General features: G+C 32.4%; 1 protein-coding gene and 1 pseudogene across 1 annotated transcript; one reads left to right on the top strand and one right to left on the bottom strand.

Annotated features, from left to right (window-relative positions):
• The first annotated feature begins 11,825 nt into the window (after positions 1-11,825).
• Positions 11,826-11,920, top strand: LOC125589495 (annotated as a pseudogene).
• Positions 11,921-13,554: 1,634 nt separating this feature from the next.
• LOC106452453 (60S ribosomal protein L12-2-like) lies at positions 13,555-14,332 on the bottom strand. Its single transcript, XM_048761046.1, has one exon. The coding sequence runs from the start codon at positions 14,248-14,250 to the stop codon at positions 13,750-13,752; it is 501 nt and encodes a 166-aa protein (XP_048617003.1). The 5' UTR covers positions 14,251-14,332; the 3' UTR covers positions 13,555-13,749.
• Positions 14,333-14,498: the final 166 nt, after the last annotated feature.

The raw sequence follows: 14,498 nt of genomic DNA on the forward strand, positions 1-14,498 counted from the left end.
ATTGTTTATTTACTTATTATTTATTTTCTATTTTTTAAATAATAATGTCTCGTCTCATGGGAGAAGTTTTTTTCGCTGATGTGAACCCTATATGAAACCTCAAAATGTCTTTTTTATTAGTATCTATTTCTACTAATGTATATTTACTTATTGTGTATTTTTCTTATATTATATTGTATTTTATTTTTTATGCTGTATGTTTACATATTATTTATAATTTTCGAAAATTAGTAATATTAAAATGTAAAACTATAGTTTATGTCACGTGTCATCTTTCGGGAGAAGTTTTTTTGCTGATGTGGACGCTCTATGGAGCCTCAAAAGGTTTATTTTATTAGTATAGACTAGGTCGTTTTACGCGCTACGCACGGTTTAATTAATTTTTAAATTTGACAATTTTGGAAACTTTTTAACATTTAACTTATAGTAAAAAAAAGGGGAGGGGAAGCCATGCACTTATTTTGGTTGTTTAAAAGTTGCATATAATTTTATTTTGGCATTTCTAAACTGTATTAAAGTTGTGTTGGAAGACAATAAAATATTGCTTTTAATTAGGTTTTCTCGAAGATCATCCTTTGAGTTGTATTGGTGTGTTTTTGCTCGAACTCATGTATTAAACTCGACTTTTATCCTCTAAGAAACTTTTGATGATTGTTATGTTATTGTCAAAGTAGAATTGTGTCGCCAATGATTAATTTTCCTACAAATAAGAGGTATTAATCATAATGCATTACATTTTTTAAAGTTATTTAAATTTTTATCTTTATATATTTAATGAATAATGTTGGTCACCAGGACAATTTCACATTTCCAATTCTTGTGCTTTGCAGATCATTGAACATATAAGCTTAATTGTTCCATAATGAAAGTTTTATAATCATTGGTCTATAACATAGTTTATGTAAGATGGAAGGTAGGTTATAAATGAAAAACATTGTGTTTCCCATGTATATGTTTTAAACCAGGCCAACTTATTAATTTTTCAGTTACAAAAAAAAAAACTTATTAATTTTGTTGTAGCTTCTGGATTGTGGAAACTAATTCCTTGTAATGTATCATGCTTATTTTTCAAACGACATCAACTTTAGCTTGCATGATTAACTGGTCATTTTTAATTTATTTTGTTTGGGAAAGTTGGAGATATTGTCACCTAGGTGACCTTAGAGCACTTCCAATGGAGTTTCTTCGATCAAAACCCTCCTATTAAAATTAAAGAAATAAAGAAAGAAAGTAAGAGAGAGAGAGTGAAAAAAAGTTCTAAAAACCCTTATTTTAGAACCATTTCTAAACATTTTTCATCCACATGTCATTCAACTAACATTTTAATGATTTTTAAAAATATCAAATTTAATTGCACAATTAAAATATGAATATTTTATTCTTGTAGAACCTTACATGATTCTAATAGTTGGAGATGGTCTTAGATGTTAAATGCAAATGACATGAACATATATATATATGTATACATATTAATTTGTACTTATTTGTGGGATTTTAAATAAATAATTATAAACATGAAAGTCTCTGATAAACCTCTTAATGCCCCTAACTAACAATTCTTTTGTATTTAGTAATTGTCATTCTTAGGTTAATATTTATATGAGAATGGAATCCAAACAAAATGTTCAATAAATACTAATTGATCATATTTTTAAAAAGAAAATTTTAATATATATTTTTTATATTACAATTTTAACAATTGAATAACCACACTTATATCGTATCTAGCAGTTTAAATACCAAAATTTAAAGTGAATAATAAAAATTCAATAATTTCAAATACTATGGTCAACTTTAGTTTTTGTTTGGACGTTTGTAAGTCAAACAAATTTACACCATATCCTACTATATATCAAAAGATAAGTCACTTAGTGATATTTGTTTGTGTGTTGCTCATAGATGAAATTTTAGAGAATTATCTTAATTTTACTGGATGAATATTTTTTTTAGTTAAAGAGAAAAAGTAATTCAATAACCAAATAATAACACTTACCAACTATCCAGTACAAAATGATTTATAGTAACTAATTATAAAATAATAGAAAGTTTATATAATCTCCCATCAATTAATTTTTAGAAATTAAGTATTTGTAAATTAAAAAATTTTAAAAAGAAAAAGTTGTAGCAACCAATATAACGACTTTAAATTTTTATAAAAGACATTGTAATATCTATTAATTTTAAGAAAAAATATACATAATTTATTTATTATTTATATAATTATACAATTATTTATAAAGATTTATGTATTAATTTATTTATCAAGATTTATAAATTACTTATAATTCCTTATAAAACTACTTATAAAGATTTATAAAATCATTTTAAGTGATTTCAAAATAAATTTCTAATATTTGTAAATTATTATAAGTGTCTATAAATCATTTGTTAAAAGTATACAAAATCATTTATAAGAATTTTTAAATTATTTATGACGATTTTAAAATCATTTATAAAAATTCTAAATAGAATTATAATCATCTAAATGAATATTTATAAGAATTTATAAATCATATAGACATGTATTACACATAACTTGATATTTAATATAAATTTATAAAGTTTACAAATTATTTATAAGTACAAATAAAATAATTTTAGGCTCATAAACACTTATGCTTATAGAAAAGAAACAAAAGTTAACATCATACGATTAGTAGAATGTTAAAAGCTACAAAATAAAAATAATATAATATTGTTATATTCAGAAAAAGTATCTTACTTAAAAATAAAATTCACAATCTAAAATGAAATTATTTATTCTTTCTTTCATAAATTCCAAAATAAATCTATTTTCTCCTAATTTTTCTTTCTTTTTTTACTTCATAATTTACCAACTCTGATATAAAAATTAAACTTAACTATTAGTGACCTTTTTAGCTTGATTCTATTGTGTTAAGAATTATTTTCTTATATGATAGACTATGTTTTGGTTTCCTTGATTTTGATGAAGTATTATATGATTCAATCAATAGGAAGTACTTGACTGGTAAGTGTTGGATGCTGGTGAGTTTACAACAATTATTATTTAAATTCGCAATACCGAAGGAGTTATTTATATATATATAAATAATAATGAAAATTAATGTGTTTTTAATATGAATAACAACTATATTATATGAATAACACTAAAGAGATATGGATTATGAGTTACAAGTGTGGTTTGCAGAGTCTTAATTGAGTTTGTTTATGTTGATGACAAAAAAAAAAACTTACGAGATCAATTTTAGCTCCAATTAATTTTAAAATCATAAGCATAAACTCTTCTCGTTTAAACTGTAATAAAAAGTTTATAGAAAATATTAGTTATATAAGAGAAGACGATGGTTGTTCATAAGAGAACTGTCAAACAGTGGTGAATATGTTTCCAATGTTAAACCCTCATAGTTGTCTTTATTGTAGTTGCGTATTATGTTCCGAATGATTTTAGTTTCTAATGTTTAAGGTTGCCTCACAATACAACGGTGTAAGTGTATTGATTTTGAGTCTGGTCAATGGCTAAACTGTTTGGTCTCATTGTCACTGATATTACACAGTTTTTCTCTCTTTTTAAAAATGTTTCACAAAATCTATTCAGTTTAGCCGTCTTACAGACACATTAACTTTGGTTAATCAATTAAATGGTGATGTGTCTTACCTCCAATATCCAGAGGGTAGATAGGGGATGATTTCCGCATTCCGTTCGAGATGGCGGCCCTTATAACCAATAGAGAAAATAAGTAAGAGTTAATTATGGATGTAGTTATGAACAGTGAGGTCTGGTTTGAACAGAAAATTCTTGCACTTACGCAGTTGGTTGGAGTGTTGTGTCGCAATGGAGGAGCTTAAAGGATGGTCTATGGTTGCTTTAAAAAAAAAAAAAACTTGTGGAAGGAACATAGTTATTCCTTGCATTGTGTTTTTTTTTTTTTTTTAACATGATTATTTACGTCTAAGTAGAAAGGTGGAAAATGGAATTTATTCCCGTGAAATTTTATCTTATATGTTTACTTTACGAAGATATAACTATGGTATTACGATATGTTCTCATAATTATATTTAGGTGGTCTAAATGATTTGGTCCCTAATTTCAGGGGTTGAACTAAACTTTGACTATATTGACGTTTAGCTGTTGCTACATAAAGAAGACTAAATGAGAAGTAACTATGTTATGAGAAAGTATGTGATATCAATTTAAATGCACGGAGAAAGAGGTGTGATTTATTTCCTCTGCTTTCTTTCTTTATAAAACCCCATAGCTTCGTATATTTGTTATTTGAAACTATTACAAACTTCAGTATGTGTATAGTAAGCGGAAATCCGGGACAACCACAAAGCATGTAGCAGCTAAGTCCTTCCTTGGAAGTAAGAAGCACAAACGTATTGCTAATGGAATACAATATATCAAGTGTTTCTTTAAAAAACTGAAGCAGAATAACGGAGGGATTCCAAGTTAAGTTAAAAGTCTAACAATAAAAGTATTCTGTCTGCACATATTAAACCGAAGCAACACTGAAAGTTAAAAACAAAAAACAAAGAACCCTTAGTAGAAGATCAAATACAAAAAGAGAAAGATAAGTGAGCCTAAATACATTGAGGTATTTATGTAAATCAGCTCATAGCTAGACACTTAACTATACTATACAGAGTAAAATCTTACAATAATAAAAGTAAGATATCAAGCCCTCTAAGCGCGTTCACGTCAGCTATAAAAATCAACCTATCAGGAACTTCCAAATCGCCACGTCATTTCTTTGTTACTCGAAACTGGTTTTAACGGGCCAATTCAGGTGAAGCAATATTAAAAAGACATGGCCCATCTTTAACTAGCCCAAACCTCCTTCCAAATAAGTCGTCTCCGCCTCTTCAACTTCACGATCATCGTTTCCGACTTCTGCAATCCAACGTTTCTGTTACTTACTCACATTCAATTATGTTCTTTAAACCTTTTTTAATAAGAGATGTTACCTTCATTCATCGAAGCTTTCTACCTCCCTTTCTTTCTGTTCTTATATAAACCCTACATCAAAGCTTTCATCAATGATCTACGTCCTCCATACAACAAAGTCAAGATATAGCCATGAAATCGGCTGATATCTCCAGCAAGCCATCGTTTCTTTACCAATTTCGTAACCACTCCACTGGTTTCTTTTCGAACAGAACACTGCCATGCAAGGTTTCATCTCATCTAATCGTGCTCCACTCTCAAACTCGGAATCACTTACAGTCCAGGATTTTGAAGCCAACTATGGCCTCATGGGTGACCTGTATGGTAAGCATATGCAATTTGATTGCTTATCTGCGTAGTTATAGACATTTGAAGGCCACATGAACCTGCTAAATGCAACTGTTTCCCAACCAATGATGTAGCTGTCGTTGGCCACATGAAGCTGCTAAATGGACAGTCGCTCATTCAACGCCCGGTCCTTCACGAAGTGGCTTCTTGATCCATTTGCAAACTAAATACTATGTTGTCTTTAATTTAATGTTAAAAAACTGGACCAAATATTGATTCAATATTGTAAGAGCACCTCCAATGTGTATATGAGGAGGTGGAGTTTTTAAGATTTTTAATATTAGAAAAAAGAAAATAAGTTAAAAACTGATCAAAAGTTTCTTAATAAAAGACTTTTTAGAACCGTTCCTAAACTTTCTATGCTTGTGTGTCTGTTTTCTATTGGTGCAACTTTTTTTTTTATTTTGAACTTTAGTTCTTCAATGAAATAGTAGTAATGTATTGTTTAGATACGTGATTTAAGAACTCAGCCATTAAAGTCTAGCTGTTAGACCGATCCAGAAAAATAAATTACAGAATAACCATAAAGCTTAAAATAATAAATTTTATATCAAAAATTGAAAACATCATCTAAATTGTAACAAAAAAATCTCCTAACATCAAATATGTATGACACATGAATAACTTTCAGTTCAAAACTTCAAATATGATATGAGGGTTCAAGAAAATACATACACTTATCCCTTAAAAATTAGTTAAGTAAATGTATATTTTTAGTTTGATTTATGAGTTTTTAAAATCAAACATTCACTTTAATATTGTTGTCAAATTGAATTTAGTTATTACTAGAGATTTTACCGCGCTACGCGCGGTTTGTTTGTTTATAAACATTAAACTTTAGATTTTTTTAAAAAATTAAGTTTGTTTTTTTTTAATATTATATCATTTATTTGTTTCGATATATTTATTTGTTTAAAATATCATTAATTTGTGTTAACATATTAAATGTCTCTATTAATCTTTTCGTAACCATGTTGAAATCTTTCTTAAAATTTAAAATATTCTACATTTAATAAGATAAAAAAAAATCTATCATCTTATATATATTATATATTTTCTTATATATCGTCTGATTTTTGAAGTATAGGTAAATAACCTTTATTTCATATAAATATATAATTTTATAAATGTGTAATAATTTTGAATACTTCTGTAAATTTTGATAACCAATAAAATGATTCAGCAATTTTTTAAGTTTTGAAGCCATAATTTATTTTCAATATTAAACTTTTTGGTATTTATTATTTTGTAAATAATTATTTGTTAAAATACCCAATTAGAGTTTTGAATAATGTTTATGAAGTTCTTGAAAATGAATTTTTTAATAATGCTGAACCGAGTATAAATTTCATATGTTATTTACGTCATTTATCAAAAAAAACAAAATCGTACATAATTAATTGAAAATATTTGTCTGACATTTATATATTTAAGGATTGTTCCTTTGTTGTTCAATATATTTGTTTGAAAGAAACTGCTTGTTTATCCCATATAAACAATAGCATAGTTGTTAATTTATCATAAATCAAATGTAACTATATAATTAATGTGAGAAATTATAAAATGTTTTATGATAAAGTTAAAAAAAAAAAGGTAAACTTGAACCAAAAAAACTAACCGAGCGATGAATGATTCGCTTGTCTTTCTGAGCAGCAGTTTCCTCAGTTTTCTCCTGGCTTGTAGAAGGGCTCTGAAGCTCAAACACAGAAACATCAGAGGGCGGGAGAGCGATTCATTTGGTGATGACGACATTTCGTTATGTGAAGAAGCAGTAGCATACGCAGTTTGGGTGTCGCTCAAGCTTCTCTCGATCCATGTTGTTGGCATGCTCCTCCCGCTAAACTCATCCTGCAGCAACCTCTCATTCTTGATGTCGCGCATTTCAGCTGCTTTGACGAAGAATCCTTTGTCGTACCAACTTGGCGGTGTGTCAGCAGCATCTTTCTCAAACCAAGATGGGGAAGAACTCGATAACACGCTTGCTCTGCAGCTCCGGCTTCTAGTCAGTTTCATGCCTCTGACCGGTTGTGATTCTCTCTCCGTAAGCCAAGAGAATGGCTTTTCAGGAGAGGGAGTGATAAATACTACTACTAAGGTGGCTTGTACCAAACTCATCAGGAGATGATTTGAAATCAGCATGGTGGAGGGGTTTTGATGAGTTTGCTTTCTTGTTTTGGTTCAGTAGAGGCACTACTCACTTCCTTTACTCTTTCTTCTTCTTCCTCCTCTTCCTTCTCTTCCTTTTCAGCTTCAGTTGGTGGTTGTTTGTTCTTTGGCTCTGTCACACATACTGGTTCTTCTTCAATGGATAGTTGTAGGTTCTTTGGCTCTGTCAAAGATACTGGTTCTGCTTCTGCATTAACAACGCCAAATCTATATGAACTGCTCTGCAGAATATTTTCCTCTGGATGTCTAGTGACATCTGACATCATCTCTGTTTCTATGCATCAAACTTCCCTACAGTCATCCTCAGAATTTCCATCAGTCTCTTTACCCACCCGTTCCTCCTCAGCACAACCTTCGTCTGGAGAAGGAAAAATAACTAAGGAAAAAGAACTTCCTCTGGAACATCAGATTGAGCTTCAGTTTCTTCTGTGTGAACTTGGGATTGGTCTTTAGTTTCTGCCCCATGTGGAACCTCAGCGAAAGGAGTTACAAAGGCATGCTGATGAAAATTCATGCAAATGTAATTAATGCATCACATACGTGTAGATGTATTAGTCATGGGTATTGATTGTGTAGAAGATAATATAACAAACGTGAGAATAGAAACAAATCTCAGTTGTTTTGGAAACAGTTTTAAAAATGAATTCAGGAAACAGAGAAACAAAGTAGAATTTTTAAAAAAATTGTAAAAAGTTATAGATGTGCATCTGTATTTAAACACACTATCAGCCCCAAAGTTTCATTAATGATAATATCTCCAGAATTCATAATTTACCATGTACAAAGCAAAAATAAATTTATATTTTTCCTAAGATTAACGAACATAAAAAAAAAAGATTGTAGAGGACATAAGGAAGCAGAGCTTGTTGCTAATAAGGTCCATATATTTAACACTTTTTAATCTGGGAGTTTATTTGTCCACTGGGGTTTTATGCTTAGGTTAAAACTATAACGAACTCTGTAGAATATTGACAACACCTTCGGGGTTTGAGCCTAAACAAAGATCAGTAAAACAACATAGAGACACATCTAGGTGATATTCACCGTTTGGTTGACGAAATAAAAGAAGCAACCAATAAAGAATATTAAGAAACAAAACTCAGTCAAGGGTGACTAAGGCAAGACATAAGCACATTAGTTACCAGACATCAATTTTTATTTGATTGATTCTACTCACTCCATTAGGAATTGCCCGTGGCAGATGAGTTCGTTTAGGTATGAGGGGGCTGTGTGATTCTGAAATAGCACGCATTCACAACCACCGTCGACATGGCTTATGTTGTATCAAACAGCTCTACGACTGGTTATGACTTCTAGAACCAATACACCAAAGGCAAACATATCGACCTTCTCATCAACAATATTGGTGGTCTACTTGGCATGGTCTTCTACTCTTCCTGCCATTAATTCAAATATATTCAAACAAAGAAACCTATGGATCAAATTTTCGTCAAACGAAATTATATGGAAAAATGTAAAGATGGGGTTTTACCTTATCCTTTGAAGTTTTTCTTTCTTTATTATTCTACACTTGAATATCATTTCTAACCATGTTTCCTAGCGGGTCAATGTCCAGGAGATTCTCTGTTACTTTACCACCCTTTTTTTGTTTTCCCTACCGCCTTCCTCAACACGCTGTCCTCCTGATGGAGCCCTTCTCCCATAGCTTTTCAGTAACGGTACAGCATCCCACAGCTATTAAGAATTAAAAACCTTATATCCATCCACCCCTCAAGTTCGACGAACATTTAGACATACTGTTGTCTTATATGAGCAAGCCTGAGTACAAAAAGGTATTTCTTTGCTTTTTCTTGGCAGCAGATTCCATGACTGACTCGATGACTCTGGGCCAAAAATATTAATCTCCAATAAATCATATATATAGATAATTTGCACAAAGCTGTAGACAACACAATACTATGAAAAAATCAAAATCATAGGCTCTAACAATCCATAGAATATCAGACGATTGACTGAAAGATTGTCAAATATAAGATTAGAGTATGGATCAAGAAACCAAGGTGATTTGTGGGCTGGAATCTCAAAAAACATACCTGAAAGTTTGTTGCTTAAGTTGAGAATAGGTCACAGTAGTCCGTCTAAGAAACTAAAATTTCAAAGAAACGAAGAAATATCATGGTACAATTTGGCTTGCCTTGATTCTTCATCATCATCCTTGCCTTTATCATCTTAAACCTGTTCCCCTGGAACTCTTAAACTCTCTAAGACAAAAGATTTTTCTCGATGACATCAAAGCTTCAGACGCTCTGCCTCCACTCGATCGAATCAATGGTTCTGATTCATTTATTTGCTCATCTATCAAACCAGAAGCATAGAATCAGACTAAATTCCGAATCAGTAAACATATCAAACATAACTGAGGGAAAAAAACCACAAAGATACTAAAAAAAGGTGCAAAAGAAATTAAACATATCAAACATAACTTTGTCGTCTTGCTTCTTATACTTCGAATCGCCGGAGGCAGCTGTATCGAGAGAGACTCCAGTTTGATCGGCTCGGAGGAGGATACCACGTCTTATTGATCAATCCGTTCGAGAAGGGGAAAAGGGAAGAGATGAGTCATGGAAGAGATCTCCGTGGAACCGAAGAGATGAGATGAGATAGAGCTAGGGCCACACATATTCTGGGTTTGGTTACGTACGATGCTGGACTTTTCTTTTGCACGGATTTAGAAGCCCAAGATCAGGCCAAGTCTGTGTGACGTGGACAAAAGAAAGCACCCTATTGGCTGATTTTATCTGTCGACGTGGAGGGCCTCTCTGATCAGCTTATTCCCCTTTTAGTATTGTATTGATAATCAACATTTGGAATAGTATAAAATCGTCTTTATTTATATATCTAATGTAATCAGATTGTATACAATTATATTTTTAGATCCCAATGAAAACTTATCTTGTTATATACATAACGTAGCTGAAGTCAGCTTTGAGTAACTAATGTTGATTTGAAGTAATATTATTCGGTCTATCTATTTGTATTTAACTAAATGCACCAGTATGATAATTATAGGAGATATTTTTAAATTCTTATTTTGACTTTGTCAAGAACAAAAAAATAACTTAGATCAAAAGATTAACCATTTGATCAACATAGTGTTTAGTTTGCAAATGGATCAAGAAGCCACTTCGTGAAGGACCGGGCGTTGAATGAGCGACTGTCCATTTAGCAGCATCATGTGGCCAACGACAGCTACATCATTGGTTGGGAAACAGTTGCATTTAGCAGGTTCATGTGGCCTTCAAATGTCTATAACTACGCAGATAAGCAATCAAATTGCATATGCTTACCATAGAGGTCACCCATGAGGCCATAGTTGGCTTCAAAATCTTGGACTGTAAGTGATTCCTAGTTTGAGAGTGGAGCACGATTAGATGAGATGAAACCTTGCATGACAGTGTTCTGTTCGAAAAGAAACCAGTGGAGTGGTTACGAAATTGGTAAAGAAACGATGGCTTGCTGGAGATATCAGCCGATTTCATGGCTATATCTTGACTTTGTTGTATGGAGGACGTAGATCATTGATGAAAGCTTTGATGTAAGGTTTATATAAGAACAGAAAAAAAGGGAGGTAGAAAGCTTCGATGAATGAAGGTAACATCTCTTATTAAAAAAAGGTTTAAAGAACATAATTGAATGTGAGTAAGTAACAGAAACGTTGGATTGCAGAAGTCGGAAACGATGATCGTGAAGTTGAAGAGGCGGAGACGACTTATTTGGAAGGAGGTTTGGGCTAGTTAAAGATGGACCATGTCTTTTTAATATTGCTTCACCTGAATTGGCCTGTTAAAACTACTTTCGAGTAATAAAGAAATGACGTGGCGATTTGGAAGTTCCAGATAGGTTGATTTTATAGCTGACGTGGACGCGCTTAGAGGGCTTGATATCTTGCTTTTAGCATTGTAAGATTTCGACGTTTACTAGCCAGTCATAGCTTCCAGACGTTTGTTTTGTTGATTGGTTCTTCTTAAATACTGTCATAGTTTTTTTTTCTTATTACATAAAAAGTGTCGTTTTAGATTTTCAATGCAGTTTTTAATTACTTTCAGCTGAATATTAATTGTAAAATACATTGATCTAATAAATAAACTTATTTATCTCAAATATCATTAGTCAATCAGACGTAATTAATGAAAAGATAAAGACACTATAAACACTTATTCAATATAGTTGTTATTTTTTTACCTAAGTATTACAATTAATATTGGAAAAAGTATTAAAATTAATAAATACTAAATTAATACAAATAAATAACAAAATAAAGTGCAAACTTTTTATTTTTGAAAAACTATATACTAAAGAAAAGAAAATCACTCATAAAAATTTTAGCAACACAATAAAAAAGAATATATATTATGAAAAGTGATTAAAATAAAACGTATAGAAAAAAATATTGTGTTAACATCAGCTTTGTCTCTGGTCTCGATCTTGAGATTTGATTTAAACTAAAACACTACATTATTTATCAATCATATAATCTTTAGCCTTTTTTTTTTAAACAAAAAAAAAATAATCTTTAGCCTAGTTACAAACAAACAAAAAAAACTGAAAAAGATAGGCCGAGGGTCGAACTCCTGAAGCGTGGGGTACTACTGCTGTGAGTCTTATACCAAAAGAGATAATAAGAACAATCTGTTGTTATGTTTTCAAGAGCATTATATTTTAGTATATGGCACGTGTCACAGCCCATTCTACTATGGGTCCGCCCCTGCGGCACAATCTCTCACCTAGAGTGTTTTTGGTTGAGTTACGTGATGGAGGGTGGACAAAAGTTACGCCTTGTCCTATGCTGTCTTTATATTATTTTCGAATTTTCATTTTTTCAAGAATGACATTTTTATAAGAATAGCACATAAAGCATGGCAATGAGTTTTCTTTATACCTCAAATACAAAAGATTGGTGGAAATAGCCTCAAAAGTACTCAGTAATGAACAATCTAATGAAAATCTTCACATTACGTTGTGTTCGTACATAAACTATCAATCTACTTCAACGCCACCTAGTATGATACAAGATTGCTTGAAGCAACAAATCACTCCACGAGCTCGTACGTTTCATTTAAGATTGAACAAATGAGAAATACCCAAGTTGTAACATTTTACGAGTTAAATCTGTTGGTCATCTTCAAAAGAATCCGTTGGTTCTACTATATAGATAAAGATAATGATGATTCTCCAGTTCTATGTTTTGTTTGGGAAGTCATGAAGACCTAATGATAAGCTGTAAGTAGCATCAGCTGATGACGTTGAAGAAGATAGGAAGGAAGAGCTAAGACTCTGAGAGAATGAGAAGCTTCGACAATTACTGAAAGCTATAGAGTGAACGAGAGAGTTATCAATCTATTAGCTTAAGAGTTCCAATTGATACTCGTATTGTGAGAGAGTGAAATCTTGAGGAGTTCCTAGAGATACAGTGTATGGTGTGTGTTATGGATTAATCTAGAGTTGATTCTTAACACTAAACCCCAATCTGGTTCTAGGAGTCAAATGCTTCGAACGATTAAATCTAATTTTGTGCTAGCATAATTCTCAGTTGTCCGCCAGTGAAGAACCATAAAACAATAACACTATGGACTAGGAGCTCAAGACCCTAATAAACATCACATTCTTCATGTTCTCTCACAGTCACACAACAGAGAAGGCAACCCAATTTCAGCTAAAAGGCTCTCTAACAAAATAGACACACGAACTTAGACGAGAGTTTTCGTTTTGGAATTCTTCAGATAAGAGTGTCTACGTATAAACTCAGCCAAAAACACTATCCATGAAACCAAATGGCCATGTTATCCACACCAATGAGATGGCAATAAATGCAAAGTAGCATAAACCTTAATGATACTGAAGAAAGTAAATGACGAGGGGCAAAAGATGATGATATCAATTGCTCAAGGAGATAGATTAGGATGATTACGAAATGAATCCCAACATTATACTCTTGAAGTAAACATAAACAAGCCTAGAAATCGAAGCAAACTATACCATACTCAATAATCACAAAAAAAAAAAACGAAGAAAATGATACAAATTGTTCAAGAGGAAAGTTTAGGATAACTATGAAATGATCCTTATGCAGTAAACTACCATAATCCACCAAGCAGATCAAAGCAATAGCATAGAAAGACCAAATCAATCATACATTCTGATCATCAACCAAAGATAGATTCAAGACACTGAGATTGATAAACTCATCATGGTTCTTGAAACAGAAACAAGAAAACGCAACAACAAATCCAAAACTGAGTCATTCTAATTGAAATAAATCAAAAAAAGACAACATTTTTTTCGTTTACTTAGTTCTCAGGAATATCAATCTCACCCTCTTGAATCTCCTGCTGAAGATCCTTGGGGTCCTTCCCATCAACAGTGCACCCAACAGAGACACAGGTCCCAAGAATCTCCCTCACAGTCCCACTAAGCTCCTTGGCAATAGATCTAGGCCTCATGATCCTAGCAATCTCAATCACATCATCAAACGAAATGTTACCATTGTGCTTGATGTTCTTCACCTTCTTGCGGTCCCTCTCCGGCTCCTTCAAGGCCTTGATGACAAGCGCCGCAGCAGATGGAACCACCGTGACCTTAGCCTGACGATTCTGAACCGTTAGCTTGACGGTGACGCGGAGCCCTTTCCACTCCTTGGCGGTCTCTTTGGCGATGTCTTCTCCGATCTTCTTGGGGGCGAGACCGAGGGGACCGATCTTGGGAGCGAGGGAACTGGCGGCTCCGACTTCTCCTCCGGTTACACGGACGTAGACGTCGACGATCTGGCTTGGGTCCAACTTAGGCGGCATGGTTGTAGAGTGGGGAGAGGCGCCGTCAAATGATTTCTTTTAGGGTTTTTTCTTTTTTTGAAGGAGAGGAATGAAACTTGTGGCCGAACCTAGGTTTTTATATATGATGATGTAGATTACTCGTGTAACGGCCCAGCCCAAATATATATGGGCCTTTAGAAAATCTCACTAAAATAAACATCCCCTATATATTATTTACAACTTCTTTTTGTACCCACGTGTCATCACTAGAATGATTCTTAGAATAC

The sequence above is a fragment of the Brassica napus genome, chromosome C6 (genome assembly GCF_020379485.1).
Source record: "Brassica napus cultivar Da-Ae chromosome C6, Da-Ae, whole genome shotgun sequence".
Lineage (NCBI taxonomy): Eukaryota > Viridiplantae > Streptophyta > Magnoliopsida > Brassicales > Brassicaceae > Brassica > Brassica napus.